Source organism: Notechis scutatus, chromosome 8 (assembly GCF_049901735.1).
Source record: "Notechis scutatus isolate UNSWTSFEM ecotype Mainland chromosome 8, rNotScu1.2, whole genome shotgun sequence".
In the NCBI taxonomy this organism is placed as follows: domain Eukaryota; kingdom Metazoa; phylum Chordata; class Lepidosauria; order Squamata; family Elapidae; genus Notechis; species Notechis scutatus.
This window is the reverse complement of record NC_142016.1, coordinates 13,858,575-13,885,298: the sequence shown is the minus strand read 5'-3', so window position 1 is coordinate 13,885,298 and position 26,724 is coordinate 13,858,575. Positions and strand designations below refer to the sequence as shown.

General features: G+C 45.3%; 1 protein-coding gene across 3 annotated transcripts in view; it reads left to right on the top strand.

The window, feature by feature from the left end:
- LOC113417625 (mitochondrial peptide methionine sulfoxide reductase-like) overlaps positions 1-26,724 on the top strand; it is a 93,030-nt gene that overhangs the window by 57,576 nt on the left and 8,730 nt on the right. The window contains exon 7 of one of the 3 annotated variants that reach the window (XM_087970711.1): positions 5,630-9,914. The exons of 1 other annotated variant lie outside the window; for it this stretch is intronic. Coding sequence is in view for 1 of the 2 variants with exons in the window: in XM_026676114.2 (XP_026531899.1) it covers positions 2,323-2,409 (87 nt within the window). In the remaining variant the exon portion in view is untranslated. Of the gene's footprint in view, positions 1-2,322; positions 2,650-5,629; positions 9,915-26,724 lie in introns of those variants that run through there. One more of the 3 variants, XM_026676114.2, reaches the window with a different exon arrangement.

The following is a 26,724-nucleotide window of genomic DNA, read 5'->3' as shown; positions in this document are numbered from 1 at the left end:
TGTGTGTCATGCCCCTGTTGGACTCTGAATCCAAGGAGGAAGACGAACAGCTGACAGAGAGTGGGAGTATGGCTCCACTGATTGTGGAGGAAACTGGGGAAGGGCAAAGTCTGGCTGGGCAGAGCAGGGGAGAGGTAGAACAAGGGAGAGGGAGTTCAGAGGAAGACCCACCCCCTCTTCATCCTAGGGCATGCAGGGAGGAATGGAGAAGAGAGCGACATGGGTTGTGTGGTTTAGGGGGAGGAAAGGGCCTTGATTCCCTTCATTAGCCACAGCTGGGAAGAGAGTTTAAAAGAGATGCATGCTGAGTGCGGGATCTGCTGGGAACAAATGTGGGTTTATCTTGTGTTGACTTTGGTTATCTGTGTTCCTGGCATCTTCCCAACTGTGTTGAATTACTGCCCTTCCTTCTCTTGCCCTGTCGGACTAATTACCTCATTTTGCCTTGATTGGACTTATAGTTACAGTTTTTGTTGACCATGTTTTGGACTTGATTCTCTGCAGCCAAAGGCTGTTCCTTGGAAAGTTTTTCTCCAGCCCAGAAGGTAACCAGGACATTGCGGGCAAAGTTGGATCTAACAGAGGGACTCCTACCAATTATCTGATTGTGTTGCCTTTGTGCTATGCCCCAGATCATCACAGTTTGATTGTAATATTGAGGATCGGTCATAAGCCACTCTTTTCAGTGTAACTTTGAACAGTCACTAAATGGTTGTTAAATCAACCAAATGGATGGGCCCTGAGCATGTTTAGGCCACAGGTGTGATTGTGACCCTAAAGTGCTTATTGTAGAAAAAAAGAGAATTGGAAGAGAATGTTCCATGATAGGACATGATAGGCAGAACAAGAAGCAATGGATCGAAATTAATCAAGGAGAAAACCAACTAGAACTAAGAAGAAATTTCCTGACAGCAATTAATACAATTAAACAGTGGAACGGTTTGGTTTCAGAAGTGGTGGGTGCTTCATCACTGGAGGTTTTTAAGAAGAGATTGGACAGCCATTTGTCTGAAATGGTATACGGTCTTCTGCTTGAGCAAGGAGTTGGATTAGAAGGTCCCTTCCAACATTTGTTATTCTGTTATTTTGACTTAAGGGATGCCATAGTTCAGTGGCTAAGACGGAGCTTGTTGATCAGAACGGTCGGCAGTTCAGTGGTTCGAATCCCTAGCACCGCGTGATGGAGTGAGCTCCCGTTACTTTGTCCCAGCTTCTGCCAACCCAGCAGTTCGAAAGCACGTAAAAAAAATGCAAGTAGAAAAATAGGGACCACTTTGCTGAGAAGGTAACAGCGTTCTGTGCACCTTTGGCATTTAGTCATGCCAGCCACATGACCACGGAGACGTCTTTGGACACCGCTGGCTCTTCGGCTTTGTAAAGGAGATGAGCACCGCCCCCTAGAGCTGGAAACGACTAGCATGTATGTGTGAGGGGAACCTTTACCCTATTTTGACTTGGCTTCCCAAAGCAGGCACACATCATTATCAGGTAGGACTTTTGAGAAGGCCAGCTTCGGTTCATCAAATTCATCAAGTGTAGGATTGTAGGATTGATGAACAGGGTTCATCAAGGGCTGGTTACGTGATCCACCAGTGCTCCTTCCCAACTGCCCCCCCCCATCAAATTAGATATCCTAAACCACATGGGAGCATGGTTATGCAGCCTCCCACCATGCATGCAGATACAAAGAGAGTATGAAGTAGAGCTATCTCATAAGATTTGGCTCATCAACCACATTCCAGTAGGCCTTCGAAAAACATGTAAAACTCCAGGGCTTGATAGCAAGTCTGACCTGCTATAAAAGATCTTCCTATGCTGTCTGCAGTATCTTTAAGTGGGAGGAATGGCACACCGAAACGATTTTAAAGATAGACGTTTAACTGATCTTCACTGGCGAAGGAGTGAAATGTCCCTTCTGACGGATACGGTAGTATATTCCAGAGACTGCCAGCTGAGGGCGCTGTTTGCCTAAGCTACAAAAAGTCAGCATAATAATCATAGCCTTTCTTAAACTTGCAAACTGGAAAAAGATAAAAGAGGAAAACAAGCAAGCAGATCCATCAAAAATGGAGAGAACAGACTCCCAAGACATTTAGCCAAGGCCTGATGCAAAAGATAAAATGGCCTGGAGCAGGGTTTCCTAACTTTGCTAACTTTGAGACTTAAGGACTTCAACTCCCAGAATTCCCCAGCCAGAGTTGAAGTCCACAAGTCTTAAAAGTTGCCAACATTGGTAAATTCTGCCCCAGAGAGCAAACTTTTAAAGATTCTTTCTCTCCTATCAGGGACCTGGAATTCTTGTATTATTTTTTTCAAAAACAGGATGTAAAGATTATAGCCTCCCTGATTCTTAAGAAACCTCTGAATCATCATGTCAACAACAATCCAGGAAGTTGCTGGCAGCCTTGAGCCCGCCTTGACCTTCCCAGTTTTAAAGAAGGATGTTAGAAAGCCTAAGAATTAACTTTCTCTTATCTCTGCTTATCTTTCTGGCTTCTGAAATTGCTGTTTCCGAATTTGCTTCCCTTTATTCCCCCTAAACTGGAAAGCAGCTGCGTAACAACCGAGGTTGCTGTATCAGTCTCCAATTCCTTTTATCTGTGGGTGCAAATGTGTCATTTCTGGCTGAATAAAGAATGCTGCAAATCATTCTTTTTGCCTGGAAATGTTTGGAAAAAGAAAAAAGAAAAGAAAGAAATTAAGGTAATTTGACGGCGGCTTAACTTTAGAAGCAGAACACATCTGTGCTGATGCAGGAAGACATTTCTCTGTCATTAATCATTGCCACTCCAGCTGCGATGACGGGTGAAACAGCTTATCGTGTGGATCAAGGCCATCATATTATAAATCTCCCACATTCCAGTTCTAGCAACCATGATTGGATAAAAGCCATGGCCGAGTCCTTCCTTTCAAAGTCCACTGGGATGAGCAAATTACCTGCTTTTAAAACTTCAGGTGATTCACAACAGGAAATAATGAGGGTAGATCCTAACCCAGGAATGGCATGAATCAAGAAGGCATTGAAAAAAAACAGCTTTCGGCTTCCCAGGTATCTGGTTCATTAATTCTGGTGGGAGAAATCTTCACGGCAAAAATCCAGGATCCCACTTAGAAGAACAAGCAGGAAAGATTCCCACACATAGCAGGAACATAAAAGGGGGAAAAATCATATTATAGGTAGTCCTTGATTTATCAAGGCTGGGGCAAGCATGCTACACCAGAAGGAAGGTCCCCGCTCACATACGTGCTAGTCGTTTCTGGTTCTAGGGGGCAGGGTGCTCATCTCCGTTTCAAAGCCGAGGAGCCAGCGCTGTCCGAAGATGTCTCTGTGGTCATGACTAAACGCCGAAGATGCACGGAACACCGTTCCTTTCCCACCCAAGTGGTCCCTGTTTTTCTACTTGCCTTTTTTACATGCTTTTGAACTGCTAGGTTGGCAGAAGCTGGGACAAGTAACGGGAGTTCACTCCGTTACGTGGCACTAGGGATTCGAACCGCCAAACTGCCGACCTTTCTGATCGACCATTAAATTAACCCAAATGCCCTGGGTTGGCATAATACAGGGAGTCATCAACTTACAACAGTTCATTTGGTGACTGTTCAAAGCTACAACGGCACTGAAAAAAAGTAATAATGTAGGACTGTTTGTCACACCTATGCAGCATCCCTAAGGTCACATGATTAAAATTCAGGCGCGTGGCAATTGACTTTCATTTGTGACGGTTGCAGTGTTCTGGGGTCATGTGACCTTCTGACAAGCAAAGTCAACAGGGAAGCTGGATTCACTTAACGTCCCTGTAACTTAACATTTGCAATGATTCACTTAACAAGTGTGGCAAGAAAGGTCCTACATTGGTATGCAACTTTTGTTGGCTCAAGAATCACACTGAGCCTTGGCTGGTGTAGTGAGACCCACACTCCAAAATTGGGACAGGATCTAGATCAGGGGTCTCCAACCTTGGCCGCTTTAAGACTTTGTGGACTTCAACTCCCAGAATTCCTCAGCCAGCTTTGTATTGAGCTTTGCTGGCTGAGGAATTCTGGGAGTTGAAGTCCATAAGTCTTAAAGCAGCCAAGGTTGGAGACCTCTGATCTAGATTGTTTGGGGAGGAGTCATTTTCTGAAGGGCTGAAATGAAGGCTTTGGCCCTTCATTCACCTGTTAACATCCCCCAGACCCTTAAAATGGAAACCTAAGGTAGAATCCTGGACCTTAGGCATCCCAGAAGAGACTTGAGCCTACAAAAAGGGGTGCTATTGAGCCACCCTTCTTGCATTCTGGGTGAGTCTGTAGAAATTCTCCATCATCCAGATCATGGTTGTCCCAAAAGTGCTTTTTCAGGAGGCAACTGGACTTTCTTGTTTTTTTTCTTTTGAAGATGTTTGGCTTCTTATCCAAGAAGTTTCTTTTCTTGGATGTAAATTCTGGGTGACTCTTTATTCTGGGATTTTTGGGGAAAATCTCCTCGGTGACACACAATGCCATTTCCCTTCTTCTTTTACTAGAAGATGCAGCAGCCTTTAAATGCAATAACTATTGTCCTAAGCATCTGGAAGCCATCTTTAGGTCTTGATTGTGTGGTTTTTTTTTGACTCAGCCATGGTTCCTCCCTCCGTGTCTGCCTTACAATTTTCAAAATAGGCTTAGACAACAACATCAAAATTCCATGCAGACACCAAACCTAACAAACCACCAGTAATGAGAACGTATGCGTTATTCTGGCCCTAAATTGTGAAACTCAACAGGAAGGAAAGCATCAAGATAGGTTAGATGTAGAGATGCAAAAAATACCGCTCGCCAAGATTCCTTTTGTGGACAACGGAGGCCTGAGGAGGAAGCGATCCGAAACATTTGCCCCATTTTTACAGGTCTGGAGGGAATTCTAGATGGCAAGAAAGGGTCTGCCATACTTTGAACCAGTTGTAGATTCCAAGAAGTCTTTAAAGGCAGGCTCAGTGGCTAAGACACTGAGCTTGTCGATCGAAATGTCAGCAGTTTGTCAGTTCGAATCCCTAGCACCATGAAACGGAGTGAGCTCCCGTTACTTGTCCCAGCTTCTGCCAACTTAGGAGTTCGAAAGCACATAAAAATGCAAGGAGAAAAATAGGGACCACTTTGGTGGGAAGGTTTAGTCATGTCGGCCACATGACCACAGAGATGACTTCAGACAACGCTGTCTCTTCGGCTTTGTAATAGAGATGAGTACTGCCCCCTAGAGCCAGAAATGACTAGCACGTATGTGCGAGGGGAACCTTTACCTATATAGACCAGGTTGCAATTGTCTAAGCAGGTGGTGACAACAGCATGAGTCACTATTGCTAGGCCTTTTCACCTAAGGGAAAACTGCATCTGCAGCTCTATGGTGACAGCCTCCACCTGTTGTTCTTCACACGTCACAAGTCCTGGAGGGACCTAATTCTTTAAGAGCAATCCAGAAGGGAGGTAGAGAACCTTGATGGATGGACAGCAATCCTATCTTGCTAGGATATAATTTCAGCCTGTTGCTTCCCATCCAGGCCCTCGTAGCCTCCAAGCACCAGGTCGAGATTTCAAAGGTATCACCAGCTCAGCCTGAGATTAAAATCCAAAGCTGAGTCTCATCAGCATATATGTACTTTATCCAATTTAGAGACCACCCATCTTGCTCATGGAAATGACTCTGGATGGTATTGATAATGATGTGTCATATCAAGCTGCAAATCCAGAGGTGCGATTCAACCGGTGTAACGACCAATTCAGTGAGCGCACGCTCGTGCATGCACAGAGCATTTGCTACTGGCCTTCTCCAGCAATCTCTGTGTGTTAAACAGCTGGCGCGTGGCAATTTGCTGTGCCGCGTGAATCAGCTGAGCTTGAAAACCAGGATATAAAGCACAGATTAGAGGGTGGGCCCAACAGCTGATCATCGGAGCAAACCGAACCAATTCACTCACAGGTGATCCTCGGAGCTACCGGTTCATCCGAACAAGGCCGAACTGCTAGAATCCCACCTCTGTGCAAATATCACTTGATGACCTTTAAATAGGTCATCTTTAAATAGAGAGCATTGACCTCTGTGGCCCCTCACAGCGGGCAAATACAAGTCTGGTCTCTTCTCCACCGCCGTGAATGGAACCATCTGCTAAGGATGGTGCAAGATGGTGTCTCCCATTCTCAACAGTCTCAGGTGGTTTAAACCAGGGGTCTCCAGCCTTGGCAACTTTAAGACCTGTGGACTTCAACTCCCAGAATTCCTCAGCCAGCAAAGACAATGCACCAGTGGTGGGATTCAAAATTTGTTACTGCCAGTTCTGTGGGCGTGGCGTGGTGGGCGTGGCAGGGGAAGGATACTGTAAAATCTCCAGTCAGAGGTGGGATTTGCCCGTTCTCTGAACTACTCAAAATTTCCACTACCGGTTCTCCAGAACTAGTCAGAACCTGCTGAATACCACCTCTGGAGGAGACAAAACTGCAGGTAATCCTCAAGTTACATTTGTTTAGCCATTGTGCAAAATTATAAAAGCACTGGGAAAAAAGTGGCTTGTGACCATTTTTCTCACAACCTTTGCAGCATCCCTATGGACAAGAGGTGGTATTCAGCAGGTTCTGACCAGTTCTGGAGAATCGGTAGCAGAAATTTTGAGTAGTTCAGAGAACCAGCAAATCCCACCTCTGACTGGTCCCACCCATCTATTCTCTGCCTCCCGAGTCCCAGCTGATTGGCTGGGTCTTCTTTGGTTGTCCTGCACAGGAGAACGGAGCTGAAAAGCAGGTTAGTGGGGTGAGGAGGAAATGGGGATTTTGCAGTATATTCTTCCCCTGCCATGCCCACCAAGCCACGCCCACCAGCCACACCACACCCACCAAGCCACACCCACAGAACCAGTAGTTTAAAAAAATTGAATCTCACCACTGGTGCATTGTCCCTGTTCAGCCCTTAAAAATTAGGTAGGCCAGGCAATCTAGCAGCTGCCAAGGGGGCTATTTGCAGCTACCTTAGTGCCTGTAGTAGGGATTTTGTTATCTGCCCTAAACTGAGCTTCTGAAGTAGCTTAAAACTGGCTTCAAGCCCTCAACTCAACATGGTCACTCAAGAAAGAAAAAGTAAAAGATTTAATATATTTTAAATGAAATATGGTAGTTATACCAAAGATGCTTTTTCAAAAGGCAAAATGGACTTTGATGTTCCTTGAAGACGTTTTGCTTTTCATCCCAGGGGCTTCTTCAGTTCCATTCTTGGATGAGAAGTGAAACATCTTCAAGGAAAAACGAAGTCCAGCTGCCTTTTGAAAAAGCAGTTTGAGGACAACCATGACCTGGATGACTGAGGATTTCCATAGAAATATGGTAATTGTATGTAGATTAAGTGAATGTGAGAGACCCTCTTTATACATTCAATTTGATTGTCTGAAGCAAGGGCCTTCAAACTTGGCAAGTTTAAGACTTGTGGACTTCAACTTCCAAAATTACTGAACTAACATGACTGGAGGAGGAATTCTGGGAGTTGAAGTCCACAAGTCTTAAAGCTGTCAAGTTTGAAGACCCCTGGTGTCTTCATAGTCACAGAGTGGGTCTGACTGGGATACTTGTTCAACTGTTGAAATTAAATCTTTTCATTTTGTAAAAAATTGTAAGACCCTGGCTTGGATGTGTCTTTGCCCTGTTTACCAGTGACTAAAAGTATCTACAACTTTTTATATATCAGAATGGATTTATGTTCTTGCAAATAATTTTGCCACATCCCAGATTCTTTTAAACTAGCAATTTGTTTTAATTCTTTTGCTGATAACCAACAGTGCAAATTCCACCTCTTGGCATGGAAATGTTTAATACCACATCCACCCTGCAGTTTCCCTTGCACCTGGTTTAATTGTTCGGTGCAAAATACAGTTGAAAATATTTAGAAAAGTGCGAATTAAGAGTGCGCCACGTGGCTAACAATTTAGAAATATTTTTTCAAAGCTAAGCATTTTGGTTTCCATCTCTGGCTGCTGTGCAAGCTTCATCAATAGAACAAAACCTCTTTGAATGGAAAATATGTGAAGGATGAGTCATTAAATCAAAGAATCACAGAGTTGGAAGCGGCTATCAAAGTTTGACTGGTTCAGTGTTCTTCAAATTTGGCAATTATAGGTTGGATGGACTTCAACTCCCAGAATGCCCCAGCTATCATAGCTGGTACATTTAGGCTGACATTCTTTTTTTTTCAGATCTCTGTGGTCTTAAGGCATCTCATACATAAAAACTGGCTTAATGCAAAAAATAGAATCTGGAGCCATAAGAGCTTCATCACAATTAGTTTTTCAGTTCCCATTTTCCAATGAACTTTTGGGGAGGCATCAAAGAGATAAATTGGTAAATTGTCCATTTGAGTTCAGTTGAATCAAATTGTGCCCAGTTGAGTTCAACTGAGTCAAACTAGGTCCAATTGATTTCGACTGGATATAAAAATTGAATAGATAAATAAAATGCTGTTTGTGTTTTGCAGGGGTTTAGCATACTCTTTCCATTTGTTATATCTGCCCCCCTTCACAAAGAGGATTTTTGTTTCCTACTTACTTTTGAAGGAAAGTTTTTGACATGTGCTGCAAAACTTGTTGAAGTCTATGAGTTGATGAATGTTGCCTATTTCAGCTTATCTAGCAATGCTGCTTGACCTGACAGCATCTCTCTTAAAACAACAGATCAAAATAGGGGTGCCTGTCTCAAGCTAAATACGTTTGAAGGGTAAGTCAGCCGGATCTTTGAACTGATTTGATTTTCCCCAATTTGATTCAGATTGGATCAATGATCCAAGTAGAGTCCATTACCCAAATTGGATCAAAGTCGAATAGCACACACCCCAAGCAGAAAACCAGATCAGTTGGAGCACTTTCTCCACCAATCAAGTCAAAACACTATCAAAGACATTTTCAAGGACATTGAGAATAAAAGAGAACACTGGAAGGGCCTCTTTTGAAAGGGGAAGAAAAAACAACCGTATGAAGTTATGAGGCTGTTTTCTGCAAAGAAGTATTTTTAATTGTGAGGGAGCAACTAATTGGATCATCATCTATCAGGAATGGTTATAGTCATGTGTATCCTGCCGGGTGTTGGACCCGATTATCTCTTAAATTACTCCCTTCTCTGTGCTTCTATGCATTGTGGGACATTCCCAGTCAGGCTATATTATCTGATTTTTTTTCTGAACACACACACACACACACACACACACACGCACGCGCACACACACACACACAGGTTGTTTCCTCTCTATGTGGAATAATCAGCTGCTTTGAAAACTTACATATTTATTGCCTGCTTAGATTATTTTCTCCCTTCTAATCAGTTTATCTCACCTGTTATCAGATGGCTGTTGGTTGACATTTCCTGAACAACAGTATCAAGAAGGGAGGGGAGGAAAGATCGGTTTTGCAACTGCTGAGTCAAAACCTAGCCCTTGAAAAGTTCAAGGAGATCCTATGATCCTATTACTTCACTCAGTCCTATTGAATTGTTGCCAGCAACATCTGGGGCTTAGCTAGGACAAACAGTGGGAATTCAGCTGCTTCCAGATAAGGCTTTTGTTGGTGGCCCAGGATGATGTTGGGGGATTTAAGATCCTCCCCATTGTTGTCCGATTATCATGCTTGTGTGTTTTTTCCTGGGCTGTGTTGACCCAATGAAAGGGCTGGCTTGGCACAAGATAATCCAGGGTCATTTTCACCTGGACTTTCCTGCCTCTTAGCCAGTTGTGCAGGACCAACCCATCTACCCCACTTTTCATGGAAGATGTGGGTAATCCACCAGTTACAACCACAATGGAGCCCAACATTTCTGTTGCCAAGCGAGACCGTTAGTGAGTTTTGCCCCACTGTAGGACAGTGATGGGATTCAAATTTTTTTACTACTGGTTCTGTAGGCGTGGTTTGGTGGGCAGGGTGTGGCTTGGTGGGCGTGGCAGGGGAAGGATACTGCAAAATCCCCATTCCCTCCCCACCCCACTAACCTGCTTTCCAGCTCCATTCTCCTCCGCAGGGCAACCAAAGAAGACCCAGCCAATCAGCCGGGACTCAGGAGGCAGAGAATAGATGGGGGCGGGGCCAGTCAGAGGCAGTATTTGCCAGTTCTCCAAAGTACTCAAAATTTCCACTACCGGTTCTCCAGAACTGGTCAGAACTGGCTGAATACCACTGTTGTAGGAACTTTCTTTCCACCGTTGTTAAGTGAATTATCGCCATTGTCAACTCAGCGTTAATTGAATCCAGCTTCCCCACTGACTTTGCTCATCTGAAGGTCATAAAAGGGGATCCCCGGGACAATGCAACCGTCATACCTAGGAGTCAGTGGCCAAGTGTCTGGATTTTGACCACGTGTCCACGGGGAGGCTGCAATTGTTGTAAGTGTGAAAAACGGTCAGTCTGTTTTCTCACAGCTGCTGTAACTTTGGTCACTAAACAAATGATAGTCAAGTCGAGGACTAACTGTATTATGTGAGCCGAGAAACATGGCTTAATTTGATAAACAGGGAAAGCGTGTTCTGCCCAGAGAGAATCTTGTCTTATTTTCTTCTTTGGGTTCTGCCTGCCGTTCTCTCTCCTGCAACTGGGGCGTGAGGTCAGGTGGGCGGGTGTCAGTGAAAAAAAGACAACAGGAAACATTTGGGTCTTTTATTAGCTGCTGTGCTGCTGCCTCACAGCTGTAGGTGACTAATCTGATCTCTGCATCTCTGCGGTGTCCTGTTTGCTGCGCCTGCTGCACCCCATCTCTGCTCACCTGGTGCCGGACCAGCCTGCCACTCAGCCCGGCCTCAACACCCACGCCCAGGCGGCTCTTCCTCCCGCCCACGGGCCTCCTGCTTTGCCGCTTGCAAGCTCACAAGGGCAAAGCAGCTGGCCCAGCTGAGCACCAGCAGCAAGGGAGGCCTTGCCCTGCTCCCGGAGTTAACAGAGAACAGGTTGACAGAGTGGGAAGGGACCTTGTAGGTCATCTAGTCCAACCCCCCGCCCAAGCAGGAAACCCCACACCATTCCTGACAAAGGGCAGTCCAATCCCTTCTTGAAAGCCTCCAGTGATGAAGCTCCCACAACTTCCGAGGGCAACTTCTGTTCCATGGGTTGATTGCTCTCACTGTCACAAAATTTCTCCTTATTTCTAGGTTGAATCTCTCTCCTTGTTCAGTTTCCATCCATTATTCCTTGCCTTCAGGTGCTTTGGAAAACAGGTTGACACCCCACCCACCCCCGTGACAGCCCCTCAAATACTGGAAGACTGCTATCATGTCTCCCCTGGTCCTTCTCTTCACTAGACTAGCCAGGCCCAGTTCCTGCAACCGTTCATCGTATGTTTTAGCCTCCAGTCCCCTAATCATCCTGGTTGCTCTTCTCTGCACTATTTCTAGAGCCTCAACATCTTTTTATAGTGTGGTGACCAAAATGGGATGCAGTCCTCTAAGTGTGTCCTTACTAAGGCTTTATAGAGTGGTATTAGTACCGCCCTTGGATCTTGATTGTATCCCTCTGTTAATGCAATTTAGGATTGCATGAGCTCTTTTGGCTGTCACTGCACACTGCTGGCTCATATTTAGCTGGTTGTCCACTAAGAGGCAGGAGGCTTTGAGGAAAGGAAGAGAGTTTGTGTGGGGTGGGAACCAGGCCCTGATCCTATATTCTACCATGGCCCTCTAATTAACCATTGCCTGTTGGGGCCACGAGGATAGGACTTTTGGAGAGGGAAGATCAGGCTCCTACAAGCATACGGGATTAGCCTATAGGAGGAAGGACTAAACACAGCCTAAAATCAGGTGTCAGGACTATCATCCTGCTACACCAACCATGCTTCAATAGATGCTAGTCTGCCATATGCAATAGGGGGGGAGGGAGCTGTAAGAAGGTAAGGGGCTGGGATAAGAGGAATTGAAACTATACGTCATGCCATCCCTTGAAAGACATCAGTTCAAGGTTACACCATGGAAACAGAGGTGGTATTCAGCAGGTTCTGACCAGTACTGGAGAACCGGTAGCGGAAATTTTGAGTAGTTCAGAGAACCGGACAATCCCACCTCTGACTGGCCCCGCCCCCACCTATTCTCTGCCTCCCATTGAGTCCCAATTGGCTGGGTCTTCTTTGGTTGCCCTGCACAGGAGAACAGAGCTGGAAAGCAGGTTAATGGGGTGGGGAGGGAATAGAGAAATTACAGTATCCTTCCCCTGCCACGCCCACAAAGCCAAACCCACAAAGCCGGAGTAAAAAAAAAATTTTGAATCCCACCACTGCACGGAATGCAACACCCTCCAGCCTGCCAAACCAGGGGCTGTTACCAAAACAATTTGTTTGAATGAAATTGGACAGGGGGAAAGATGGTAGAGAGGAGAGAAGAGTTAACTAGATGTTTGGGGCGAGGAAAAAATCAGATTCGGCTTGGCTGCACCGTAACTAACCACTTGGCTTTAGTAAAGTGTATTTTCGCTAACAGTGGATTTGAGAGTCTTTCTTTTCTAACTGAGCAAGTTGAGACAGCTGACATTAGGGCTGGAATGCATGTTTTTCTGGGCTGGTGGGGCTTCTCTGCTGAGGCCACGCTCCTCTGTGACAGCCTCTGCCCAGCAATATGCTGTCTGGAAGGGTCCTAAAGGTGCTTTTTTTTCAGGAGGCAACTGGACTTTCTTGTTGTTGTTTTTTCTTTTGAAGACATTTTGCTTCTCATCCAAGAAGCTTCTTCAGCTCTGACAGGATAGTGAGTCATTTGCATCCTTTTAGAGGGTCGTTGAGGCCACTTGGAGGTTTATCTCTGTCCTCAGGGTCATCTGAGTAGTGCTAGTTCTCATGGTCTGCAGTTTTTCCTCTGGAAATCCATTCCTACTTCATTCAAAGGGTGTTCATCCCAATCGTATAGCTAAAAGTCTGTAGAGATTCTCAGTCATCCAGGTCATGGTTGTCCCAAAGGAGCTTTTTTTCAGAAGGCAACTGGACTTCCTTGTTCGTTTGTTTTTCTTTTGAAGGCATTTTGCTTCTCATCCAAGAAGCTTCTTCACCTCTGACTGGCCAAAACCTGGCTTGGCTGGTTGCCTCTGAATCCTGATGGGGACACTTATCTATTGGAGATGGCTGGTAGACTAACAGGGAAGATGCTATCACTGTACCAATCGCTGGTTTTGCTTTTTTTTTTTTTCTCTTTCCATCTAAAGGTTTTAATATTTATAGCTTTGTTGAAAGAAATATCCTTCTGGGTTCAGTTCCAAGTGGGGAAAAAAACACTGGAAACATGGAGGCTGCTTGGAAGGTTTAATGGTGGACAGGAGGACCACATGGCTTGGAGCTGCTTTTGAAGAAGATCAAAAAAGGTGAGAAGAGAAGGTCAAGAAGGACTGAGCTGCTGAGAGTGCCTGGGCTTTATAACCTCTGTTGGGATTTGAATTGGAGCTTGTATTCTAATTGGTTGTCAGACTCCCAGGGGCAACTCTGTAGGCTGTCCTGAGTTCCAGTCTTGGTCTAGCCTTGCTGGGTGATTATGCCCTTAAAAGGGATTTTGGCAATTGCTATAGCTTTACCTGGAGTTCCTTGTTATGTAAAGTATTCTGGCCCAGGCCTTAATGGCCCACCCATTAACAAAGGTGGGGGTGAGCTTCTGCTTCTTGAGTTTCTATTCTCTTTTAGGGGAAATATTCTGCCTTTTTAATATTTCCTAGGCTATTTCGATTTTCCAGGAGAGGGGTGGGTGCTAATTTCCTACAGCTTTAATTGTAAGCTGCCCAGAGTCACTTTGCAGAGTGAAGATGGGGCAGCATATAAATTTAATAAGTAAAATAAGGACAGAGGCTCCTCTCCTAGGATTCCACAAAAAAGTCTTAAAAACCTAGTTTTGGGCCCAGGCCTGGGATTATCATTTTGTTGTTTTGGGTGTTGGGGCAGGGGATGAATGAGCTATTTTGTTTAGTTTATTTGTGTTGTTTTTAGATAATTTAGGGCTGTCTGTGTGGTTTTAGGTTTTATCTGTAAAGGATTTGCGGGGCAAGAGTTTTACCCTGCCCCAAATCCATTGGAATTATGTAACTATTATAAACTTAACAGTTAAATGAACAAATCTGCTGATGATTGTAATAATGATCAGGATTATCCCTCCCCTAAAGTAATAGATATCCAATGGGGGCAAACCACAACACCTGCATTCTTTCTTTATTGTGCAAAACAAGCAATGCGCAGACTTGAATTGCCTGGCATTACAAGCTCTAACTGTGTCATTGTTTTATAATGATGTCATGGCACAGGTCATTATTTTGACATTGTTGGGCTTTGTAATGGAAGTCTCTGTTCAGGATGGCCAGAAGCTACAAGGGACAGGGCTCCTGAACCTTCAAAGCAAAAGGATTTTTAATAATACAGATTATTCTCTCCCAGAACAGGATAAAATGCAGTGCTTAAAACTACTTTCCCCTTTTTTAAAAAGTCCTCCACTTACAGCCGTTTGCGTTGCAACCCTTCAAAATTACAAGGGCCCTGAAAAAGTGATATCAACCAGTGCTCACATTTTTGACTGGTCATGTGATCAAAATTCAGGCACTTGGCAACCGACACACCTTTACAATGGCTGCAGCATTCTCAGGTTGCGTGATCGCCATTTGCAACTATGGGAAGAAATATCCATCTGGTTCAGTTCCAAGCCAGGAGGAAGACACTAGAAACATGGAGGCTGATTGGAAAGATGGTTTATTAATGAAGCAGAATCACCAAACACACATTTCTGGTGCAGCTGACCACGTGGAGTTGAGAGTGGGGGGGTTTTCTCCAACAGCAAGAGAGAGATGCTGTGGCAGTGGAAATACTTTTATTAAATAAAAATGACAAAAAGAGTTAAAAGATACCAGAGGAGAAGCAGGACAGATTCACCAAAAAGCTAATAAGAGTTGAAATCCTAAAAAGAGCAAGAGATGATAGATAGACATAGAATACTTTTTAACACGGTGGTTATTCTAATAAGTGTTAGAAAAAAAGAAGAAAGTAGAAACTGGGAAAATAATATGTATACTGAAATAAAATAGAACATATTATGAGTACTATGTATACACAAATGCTAGAAGTTGAAAAAGTATGATTATGTATATTTAAATGGTAATATCATTATCAGAATTGTATGCAGATATATTGACCCAGATAATACACTGTCCATTAAACACTTAATGGGTGTTAAAGAAAAATTATAAATAAAATTATTTTAAAAAAGAGAGTGAGGGGTTTTTTTTACACCTTCTCTTGGGCTTTGCATTTGAACTTCCTGTTCCTGTGCAAGAACATGTATTCTATTGGCTGTTATCAGACTCACATGGGACCATGAAAGGGTTATGTAGGGGTCATAGCTGGCTCTAAAGGTGAAGCACATATCTGAGCTCTCAGGTTTGGCTGAAGTTTGTGAGGGTGATGCAATTAAGGTGTGTTAGGCAATTCCTATTGTGGCTGAATGGCTTTTTCCTGTGTTGGATCTTGGATGAGAGTATTTGCTTATGAATAGAGCTGTCTATCTCTTTATCTGTTAAGTGCTGGCATCTGCTGAGGCTATTAAGAAAGGGAGGTTGCTTTCACCCCTTAAAAAAACATTTCTCCATTTCTCATCCAGGGAAATATAATATTCTGCCTTTTTTTAAATATTTCTCAAAATATTTCATTCTTCTAGGAGAGGGGTGGGTACTAACTTTCTACATGGCATTCCCATCTGGCTTCTGGCAAGGCAAGTCAATGGGAGAAGCTAAGATTTGCTTAACGGCCATGTGATTTGCATAGCAACTGCTCTGATTCACTTAACCGTTGTGGCAAAAATATTGTAAAATTTGGCATGACCCAGTTAACATCCTCTTTGTTTAGCAATGGAAATTCTGGCCCTATTTGTGGTTGTGAGTTGAGGAGTACCTGAAGTGCGGTCAGATAAAGGCAATGAAAATCAGTGTCTCTCTGAGATATGGACATGCAGATGCCATGAAACCATCAAAAATTTCATGCTAACCAGGCTGAGCATGTTATGCAAATGGCACAGCCAGCCTTGCAACTGAGGAAGCTAAGTGCATGGCGTGGATCTAGCCACTGATTGGAAGCATCAACCTCCAGAATGAACCTGCTTCCCTCAGGTCATAAAAGTGGGCCAAACTCACTTAACAGCTGCCTTGCATAGCAATGGAATTTTTTTGGGGGGGGTGGTGGTCAATGGTGGCCATTAAATTGAGGGTGACCTAGGCTGCAACCAACCAGCCCGTCACGAACCATGTATCGTGAGCCTTCCCTGAGATCCATCCTCCACTCCCATCCCCAGGCACCGAACTTAGTTGAATTTCGGTTCCTTGTTCCTCTTTCACACATTCTTATTGTTTCTGATGGTCCTCCCTAGAGTCCCCATTTTGCGAGCTGGAATTTGGAAGGCAACATATGCAGATGAGAAGGAGCTGGGCCACCCCCCTCCGTCTCTGGGAAAAGCTAGTGGGGCAAAACCAGGCCCCAGCCAAAGAGGTCGTGTTCTTTGGTAGGCCTGCTGACTCATAGGAAATGGCCCGCCTTGATGATTCAACATCCAAAGGGGGTTTGCTGGTTTGTTTTACTTCCTCCCTGAGTGTTTTCTTACAATCTTCAGCTTGCTTTCTAGAATGTCTCCTTGCCTGTTGGAAGTTAAAATGCAATATTTTAGGATATACTAAAAAAAAAAAAAAAAAAGGCAGAATATTTCCCCTAAAAAAGAAGTAGAAACAGAAGCTCAGCCCCCCACCCCGCTCCTTTGTTAATGGACCATTAAGGCCTGGGTCAGTCTACTCTACATAACAAAGATCTACCTCCTTCTTTAGGCAGAGCCATAATAGGAATTGCCAAAAGCCCTTTCATGACATCATCACCCAGCAAGAGTCAACCAAGCCTGGGACTCAAAACACAACCTATAAAGTTACCCCTGCATGGCCCCATGGGAGTGTGACAACCAATCAGAAAACAAGCTCAAATTCAAAGACCAAACAGAGGGCATAAAACCCAGGGACTCTCAGCATCTCTTACAGTGATGGGATTCAGCCGGTTCTCACTGGTTCGGGAGAACCGGTTGTTAACTTTCGGAGCAGTTTGGCAAACTGGTTGTTGGAAGAAATCATTAGTGCGGAGAACCGGTTGTTAAATTATTTGAATCCCACCACTGAATCTCTTCACCCAAGAGCTCCCAGGCATGTGATCCTGTCCACCCTTAAACCATCTTTCCAAGCAGTCACCATGTTTCCAATGTCTTTCTTCCCCACTTGGAACTGAACCCAGAAGGATATTTCTTCCAATATGCCCATAAGGTCAGCCAAAGCAGCAGCAGCAGTTGGACAGTGCCTATCCTGCAGCTTTCCAGATGTGGATCTCCTCAAGCCTTAAGGAAGGATGCTCAGTGGTCTCTCTCGGGTTGCTGCCCCAGAAGAGGTCACGGATTTGCACACATTTTTGCACAGGCTTGCCATTCCACTGTTATGACCCGCCTTTCGTAATGCAGTCCGAGTCAGCTGCAGTAAAATAGAAGCCCTTCAATATCAGCAAAACAATTCAATGTAATAGAAATGCCACTGAAAAATCCTAGACCAGGGGTCTCCAACCTTAGCCACTTTAAGCCTGGAGGACTTCAACTCCCAGAATTCCCCAGCCAGCAAAGCTGGCTGGGGAATTCTGGGAGTTGAAGTCCTCCAAGCTTAAAGTGGCCAAGGTTGGAGACCCTGTCCTAGACAAAAATGTTGATGAATAACTTGAAAGCTGACGAGCAGGAGCCAAAAGCAAATTGCAGGAGAGTACACTCCATAGCTTTGGGAATGGCCGAGTCAGGTTTCTAGTCCTCATGGAGCACTAAGAAGTGCTATAAGCATGAGTCATCAGAGTAGCATCTCCAGCTGAACAACTTCCTGCCTTGCTCAATTCAACAGGAATATTACAGCGGAGGACAATGTAGAAATAATAGCCACACATTGCTGTGTTTCAGAAGAACAATACATCTCCCTCAGGTGTGAAAAATAATGATCACAGAAGGATGGTTGAAGTTTGTGTGCACGGTTGGCTCCCCAGACGTTTCTGAGTCGAATCCCCCTCCTTTAAATTCCATCCATTCATTCATTCGTTCGTTCGTTCGTTCAAATTAGTTATAGCTGCTCAATTTGATGGACCCCAGGCTAGTGTTTCTCAACCAGGCTTGCTGGGGGATTCTGGGAGTTGAAGTCCACCCATCTTAATTTGGCCAAAGTTGAGAAACACTTCCCTAGGAGATGTACAAAACCAAAATATTGCCTAAAAACAGATCAAACCTAAAATCATGCAAGCATCCCAGACTAAAATGATCTTAAAAACAACACCAAAACTGAAGCATTCCAGAATTCTAGGAGAGAGGGTGCTGCCTTTATCTCTGGGGGGGCTATTCACCCCACATCTTCCCAAACAGGATGACAAAATTTGGTCTCTCTCTCTCTCCTCCCAAGAGTCCCAGCAGCCCAATCAATGACTTCTTGGGGTTTCCAGGAGGTTGAGAGACTGAATTGTAATCGGGGCAAAAGTTCTCCATTTTCAGGATGGACATTTTGAAGGATTTGCTTCCCTCCCCTTGGCATCCTTAAATCAAAGCCCATGCTTTGATCTTGACATTTTATTTTATTTTTATTTTATTTGTTTGTCAGACATGTACAAGATAACAAGTATTAATATGAACATAAACATGAATAAAGGAAGTAAATTCAGATAAATGGGGACAGTAAGACAGGGACGGTAGACACACTGGTGTGCTTATGCACGCCCCCTTTAAGGACCTCTTAGGAATGGGGTGAGGTCCATGGTAGACAGTTTGAGGTTGAAGTTGTGATGGGGTTGAGGCTGTGACAATGGAGTCTAGTAGGGTGTTCCAAGCATTGACCACTCTGTTGCTGAAGTCGTATTTTCTGCAATTGAGTTTGTATTGGTTTACCTTGAGTTTGTATCGGTTGTCCACCAAACATCATGACAATTGGTGGATAAGCGAACAAGGTCATTCCCCAAATTGCAGATTTAAGGACTAGCAAATCGCAAATTTAGGGACTAGGGGTGGGATGATAGCAGTATCCAGGATTTGAGAGGCTGCCATAAAGAAGAGGGGGGTCGACCTATTCTGCAGAGTATCAGAAGGCAAGACAAGAAGCAATAGATGAAAATTGGTCAAGGAGAGAAGCAACCTAGAACTAAGGAGGAATTTCCTGACAGTCAGAACCATTAAACAATGAAATAATTTGCCTCCAGAAGTTGTCGGGGCTCCATCAATGGAGGTTTTTAAGAAGAGGCTGGACAGCCACTTGTCTCAAATTGTATAGGGTCTCCTACTTCAGCAGGGGGTTGACTAGAACAGGGGTCCCCAACCACCGGTCCGCGGACCGGTACCGGTCCGTGGAACAAGTCCTACCGGGCCGCTGGCTTGCTGGGCGCCACCATCTTGTTTTGATGAAAAAGTGCTTCCGGTGAGCTTTTCCGGGTAGAAAGCTCACCGGAAGCACTTTTTCATCAAAACAAGATGGCGGCGCCCAGCTGATGTCGGTACCGGGCCGCGCCATAAAAAAGGTTGGGGATACCGGGCCGCGGCGTAAAAAAGGTTGGGGATCACTGGACTAGAAGACCTCCAAGGCCCCTTCCAGCTCTATTCTGATTGATTGATTGATTAAATAGAAAATGTGGAAATGCCTACAGCGGAAAACCCAGGCCAAGTCCAGGCCAGGGTGTTCAGAGCCCAGCATGCTGCTTTGTCCATCAATCCCAGCCCACATGGGCCTTTCCTTCAGAGAACCAACCTAGACCTAAGGAGCAACTTCCTGATAGTTGGAACAATTCATCAGTGGGACAATTTGCCTTCCGAAGTTGTGGATTCTCCAATCCTGGAAGATTTTAAGAAGAGCTTGGACAGCCATTAGTCTGAAAAGGTATAAGGATCTCATGCTTGAGCAGGGGGCTGGACTAGAAGACCTCCAAGGTCCCTTCCAACTCTATTATTCTGCTATTCTGGTTCCCACTGGCTGGTGGGGGCAGCTGAACCCGAAGCACCATTTGCCACGAACTCAGCGCAAAGACCTGAAACCTGCAAATGGTTAAGTCAGCACTTTCCCAGGGGAGAAGCAGGCCAGCCCACATTCCCTTCCTGTGCGCCTGCACTTTCCCTTTCAAGGTTCTCAGGGTAATTAATACTTTGCTAATGACACACCTTCCAGGCACTTGCCCAGGTGCAAAGAAAGGATTGCTCACTCTGTGCCCAGGCCTTGTCCTCACAAGTCTTAGGGGAAGCGGGCGCCTTGCCTGATCGAGCAAGAGAAAAAAGGTCCATCAAATCGGCTGATTACATCTAACGCCCCCTTCCTCTTCCTTGCACACATGCGCTGCGTGCACGCAGAACACAGGCCTGCTTTTGCACCCATGCTTTCATGTGCGATCAGGCCCAACAGCACTTCCTCCCCTGTGCTTGTATGCCCTGGGGATGCGCTCCGTCTGCCAGGAAAAATACAAGATAGGTGGGCAACAGTGTGGAAGGCAGGCAAAGTTGTGCCATCACAGGTCATAGATCCAGATTAACAGAGTTGGAAGGGGCCTTGTAGGTCATCTAGTCCAACCCACTGCCCAAGAGGGAGACCCTACACCATTTCTGACAGATAGGAGTCCAATCTCTTCTTAAAAGCCTCCAGTGATGAAGCTCCCACAACTTCTGAAAGCAACTTCTGTTCCATTGGTTGATTTTCTCACTGTCAGAAAGTTTCTCCTTATTTCCAGGTTAAATCTCTCCTTGTTCAGTTTCCATCCATTATTCCTTGTCTGGCCTACAGGTGCTTTAGAAAATAGTATGACCCCTTCCTCCTCCCTGTGGCAGCCCCTCAAATATTGGAAGACTGCTATCCTGTCTCCCCTGGTCCTTCTCTTCCCTAGACTAGCCAGGCCCAGTTCCTGCAACCGTTCTTCATATGTTTTAGACTTTTAGTCTCCAGTTTGAGCCCTTCTTCATCCCCCCTCTGGCTTTTTAACCGCAGGTAATCCTCGACTTACAACTGTCCATTGAGTGACCATGCAAAGTTACAACAGCACTGAAAAGTGTGACTTACGACCGTTTTTCACCATTATGACCTTTGTAGCATCCCCATGATGATGTGATCCAAATTCAGAGGCTTGGTGACTGGTTCATATTCCCAGTGAGTACCGGAGTAATCTCATCCCCTTGTGCAACCTCCTGACAAGCAAAGTCAATGGGGAAGCCCAGATTCACTTAACGCCCGTGTTACTCACTTAACAACTGCAGGGATTCACTTAACAACTGGGGCAAGAAAGATCATAAAATGGGGTAAAAAACTCACTTAACAAATGTCTCCCTTAACAACAGAAATGTTGGGCTCAGTTGTAGTCATAAGCCAAGGACTACCTATGTTTTGTCCGGTGAAGTTTTCTTAAAAACTTAAAAGCCTGCAAGGTATTTTGCAAACTTTTCCTGAGCCCCAAGAAAGGCAGTACAGGTAGTCCTCAACATACGACCACAATTGAGCCCAATATTTCTGTTGCTAAGTGAGACAGCTGTTAAGTGAGGTTTTTTGCCTCATTTTTATGACCTTTCTGGCCACAGCCATTAAATGAATCACCGCAGTTGTTAAGTTAGTAACACGTGAATCTGTTAAGTGGATCTGGCTTGCACTGCAGCCGTCATTAATGTGAGTCAGTTGCCAAGGGTCTGAAACGTTCATCAATCAATCCTGGGGGTGTGGCAAAGGCAATAAGTGTGAAAAACGATCGTAAGTCTGTTTTTTTCAATGCTATTGGAACTTCAAACAGTCACTAAACAAACTGGGGGGTTCCCGTATTTCGAAACAGAACCGGGAAGTTTCCTCTTTCTCCTTTTCTCTCCTCCATCACATAGCACCTGCTTTGGCATTTTTGAAAACTCCACCCTGTAGCATCCCAGTAAGGATGGGCAAGTGATCGCTACTCCAGGGAGCAGCGCGTTTGTCTCTGAGCCAGACTGGGATCAATGCTGTAATCAATACATGGGAATTGAGTTGTGTGTGGACATGTTTTACAATCACCAAAACTAAACAAGTGAGAACACATCTTGGCATGTGGTTGGGAAAAGTCACCTAGAAACTGCAGTATACAGAAATGAAATATGGTATACAGATTAACAGAGTTGGAAGGGACCTTGTAGGTCATCTAATTCAGTGGTCACCAACCAGTGGGCCGTGGACCACTGGTGGTCTGCGAGGAAATTTTGGTGGTCCACAGAGAAATGTCTCCCCCACACACAAAGCATTCCCCCCAAAGCAATTAATCCAGGCTGCGCGGGAACACGATGTAAGAATATGGGACCGACTTTTCCACCAACATCAGGAAGCCACCGTCAGTCAAAATTCATATTACTGGTCCGCAGAATTTAAAATTATGAGTTTGGTGGTCCCTGCGGTCCAAAAGGTTGGCGACCCCTGTTCTAGTTCCACCCACCCACCCAAGTAGACCCTGCATCATTTCTGACAGATGGCAGTCAAGTCTCTTCTTGAAAGCTTCCAGTGATGAAGCTCCCACAACTTCCAAAGGCAACTTCTGTTCTGTTGGTTGATTGTTCTCACTGTCAGAAGGTTTGTCCTTATTTTCAGGTTAAATCTCTCCTTGTTTAGTTTCCATCCATTATTCCTTGTCTGGCCTTCAGGTGCTTTGGAAAACAGCTTGACCCCCTTCCTCCTCTCTGTGGCAACCCTTCAAATATTGGAAGACTGCTACCATGTCTCCCCTGGTCCTTCTCTTCACTAGACTAGCCATGCCCAGTTCCTGTAACCGTTCATCGTATGTTTTAGCCTCCACGTTTTATGGAACCAACCATAGTCGTCTGAATGTGAACATTCAACTGGTCATGACTGATGGCTTATGAATCATAATGGCTGGAGGATCCAAAGTTAATGGCTCAAAAGTGGCCCAATGGTGAAGGGATGTTCAAGTCCACACTTGACTGATAGTCACTAGATCACTGCACTAGATGGCAACAAAGTTTTGTTGCTGTGAGTTTAAAAAAAGGGGAAGGCCTCCTTTGCCATGTGTTGCCTTGGAAGGAAGAATATAAATAGAATAAACACAAACAAACCACATCACAGCAGAGAGTATGATGTGCCTACATGTAAATAAACCTGACATCATAGATAGCTCAGGAACCTGAAGAGAAAGAATCCTGGTAAATGTTTATGGAGATTCCCAGGTCATGGTTGTCCTAAAGGTGCTTTTCAAAAGGCAATTGCACTTTTCTTCATTTTTTTTTCCTTGAAAATGTTTCGCTTCTCATCCAAGAAGCTTCTTCAGTTTGGAACTGAAGTGAACCGAAGAGAAGAAGCTTCTTGGATGATAAGCAAAAGGTTTTCAAGGATTAAAAAAAAAACAGAGTTAGTATCCAGCAAGTTCTGACCAGTTCTGGAGAACCGGAAGCGGAAATTTTGAGTAGTTTGGAGAACTGGCAAATATCACCTGTGACTGGAAATTTTACAGTGCTCTTCCCCTGCCACACCCACCAAGCCACACCCACAGAACCAGCAGTAAAAAAGCTGAATCCCACGACTGAAAAAAACCCAAAGAATGCCCCATTGCCTTTTGAAAAGCTCTTTTGGGACAATCCTGGTAAACATTGGGACTTCTGGGATGTCTCATCACTCCCAATTGTCATAGGTACAGTCTTATTTCTTCAGCTGTATCAACTAGAGCAGGGGTCTCCAACTTGGCAACTTGAAGCCTGGCGGGCTTCAACTCCCAGAATTCTTTTCTGGCTGGGGAATTCTGGGAGTTGAAGCCCGCCAGGCTTCAAGTTGCCAAGGTTGAAGACCCCTGAACTAGAACAGGGTATCAAAATCAAGGCCCGGGGTCTGCCCTGAAGACAGTGAAGAACCAGCCCGTGGTGCCTATGTCAGCGAAAACGAAGCTCAGGAGGGCCACACAGATGCCTCCTGGGCTCCATATCCAGTCACGACAGCCTCCTGCAGCCCTTTGCCAGTGAAAACAGAGCTCGGGAGGGCCACACAGATGCCTCCCGGGCTCCGTTTCCAGTCACGACGGCCTCTTGCAGCCCTCTGCTAGTGAAAACAGAGCTCGGGAGGGCCACACGGATGCCTCCCGGGCTCCGTTTCCAGTCACGACGGCCTCTTGCAGCCCTCTGCCAGTGAAAACAGAGCTCGGGAGGGCCACACGGATGCCTCCCGGGCTCCGTTTCCAGTCACGACGGCCTCTTGCAGCCCTCTGCCAGTGAAAACAGAGCTCGGGAGGGCCACACGGATGCCTCCCGGGCTCCGTTTCCAGTCACGACGGCCTCCTGCAGCCCTCTGCCAGTGAAATCAGAGCTCGGGAGGGCCACAGGGATGCCTCACGGGCTCCGTTTCCAGTCACGACGGCCTCTTGCAGCCCTCTGCCAGTGAAAACAGAGCTCAGGAGGGCCACACGGATGCCTCCCGGGCTCCGTTTCCAGTCACGACGGCCTCTTGCAGCCCTCTGCCAGTGAAAATGAAGCTCGGGAGGGCCACGTGCAGCTCTCCTGGGCTCTCTTTTCATTGGCAGAGGGCTGCAGGAGGCTGCCGTGGCTGGAAACGGAGCCTCGATGAGTGACGTCAAGCTGACCACACACACACACACACACGGCCACCCCCTCCCCCGAGGTCAACCACAACCCTGATGCAACCCTCAATGAAATCGAGTTCGACACCCCCGAACTAGAGGGAGGAACATTGCTATAGTCTGAATAAACACAGCCAGAAAGCAAAGACCCAATGCACGAAGAAGCCAACCTCTTCTCTCCATCAGCTAAAAAAGTCCCTTGAGTGGGTGGGTAGCTCAACAGGAGTTGATAAGAGACGCTCTCTTCCCTGCCTCGAGTTGAAGCAGGTGGGGTCTCCGCGTGTCCTGTGCACGGGCAGCAGGAAACTCATTTGGGGGGGGGTGAGCTGCATCTCATGGGGGCTTTGTCATCTTCATGTGCCGTAGCAAAAGCAAGGAACTGAAACCAGCAAGGTAAATATGACACACACCAGGCAGGATCCTTCAGATGTTCTTTCTTCCTGCCTCGACATCTAATGTATAATCAACTGGAACTCCTCTGTGCTCCCAGGGCAGGTCAGGGAAGAAAACCCTTTGGATTGCCCTCCCTCCCCCGAGAGCAGGCTGAATCATACCTAGAGTCCTTCCCTGCCTTGACCCCACCCCCACCCCACCCACTTCTGACCTTAGCTGTGCCCACTGCTGAAATTATAAACCCGGATAGATTTCCACTCTTGCAAACCTCAACAGGAAACCGGTCCCCCACCCCTGCTCTGAAGCAACAGCTTCCACACTTACAGGCAGAGGAAGTCGGCCAGGTGCTGGGTGGGTGGATGAGCAGCGTATTTTGCATCACAAGCTGTGCCAAGAGCCGCTGAGGCTAGAAGTAGGAACCTCCCCGTCTGGGCACACCTGCTTCGTGCGACGAGACTCCGAGGCTGTGGGCAGCAAAGAGTCTTCCAGTGGCCAAAGACGACAGGCAGCAGTCCTCGACTTAAGACCACAGTCTCCATATCAGCTGTAACTGTCTTAGTTGTTTGTGAAAAAAAATAATCTGGCTGTCATTTTGCTCCTCGCCCACTAGGTCGGGACAGTCTAATATCTGCTATTTTGTCAGAACTCTTTGCAGGTCCCGTTCTAACTTCTCAAGATTATTGGAAATGGAAGGGGGGGGGGTTAGTTTTACTTACAGATCTCTTGCCAGCAAAGTGCTCCTCAATTCTTGGTTGGTTTAGTTTTAGTTTTAGTTTTTTAGTTTAGTTTATTGTCATTGCACCTCATACAACGAAATCAAACACCATCTTCAGTACACATCATGACCATGAAAATAAACACAAACACACATCCTTCACCCTCCACACATTGAACCGAAAACCCCCAACACCACACCAACACTGCACGATACAATAGAATTCAACAGAGCTACTGCCCTGGGATAGAAGCTGTTTTTCAGCCTATTTGTCCTTGTTTTTATTATTCTGTACCGTCTGCCAGATGGTAATAGTTCAAAAAAAGTTTTGAACTATATACATATACATATACATATACATATATACACACACACACACATACACACACACACACACATATATATATATATATATAATTTTGCAGTCTTCACTGGTGGGAGAGATGCTGGGCTGGTGCCATGGCGCTTCTTTCTTTTTCCCATGCCTTGTTACTCCCCAGCAAAACAAAAAGTTTTGTCTGCGTTTTGGTCTACGTTGTTATCTTCTCCCAAAAATCTTATTTCAATAAAAAGGATCCAATAGGAGTACTAAAAGTTGATAAAATAAGATAAAACCAAGAGGAGCTGGTGCAGCATGCTCCGACAGTAGCCGGCTTCTCCCCCGGCTCTCGACTTAAGACCACGGTTGAGCCCAAATTGTCTGTGGCTAAGGGAGACAGTTGTGAAGTGAAATTTGACCCGTGTTACAAGTTTTCTTGCCACCATCATTCAGTGAATCACTGCAGGGGTTTTAAGTTAGTAACATGGTTTTTGTTTTAAAATGTAATCACTGTTTGTTTTTGTTTCAAATCTCAGCATTCTAAACATGCAAAAAACAAACAAACCCCAAAGTAAAAAGAAACAGAAAAAAAAATTGCGACAAACATTACGTTTGTGACAATCATCATAAATATGAGTCAGTTGCCAAGCATCAGAATTTTGATTATGTGACCATGGAGAGGCTGCTACAGTTGTGAGTGTGACAAACGGCCATAAGTCAATTTTTCAGTGCTGTT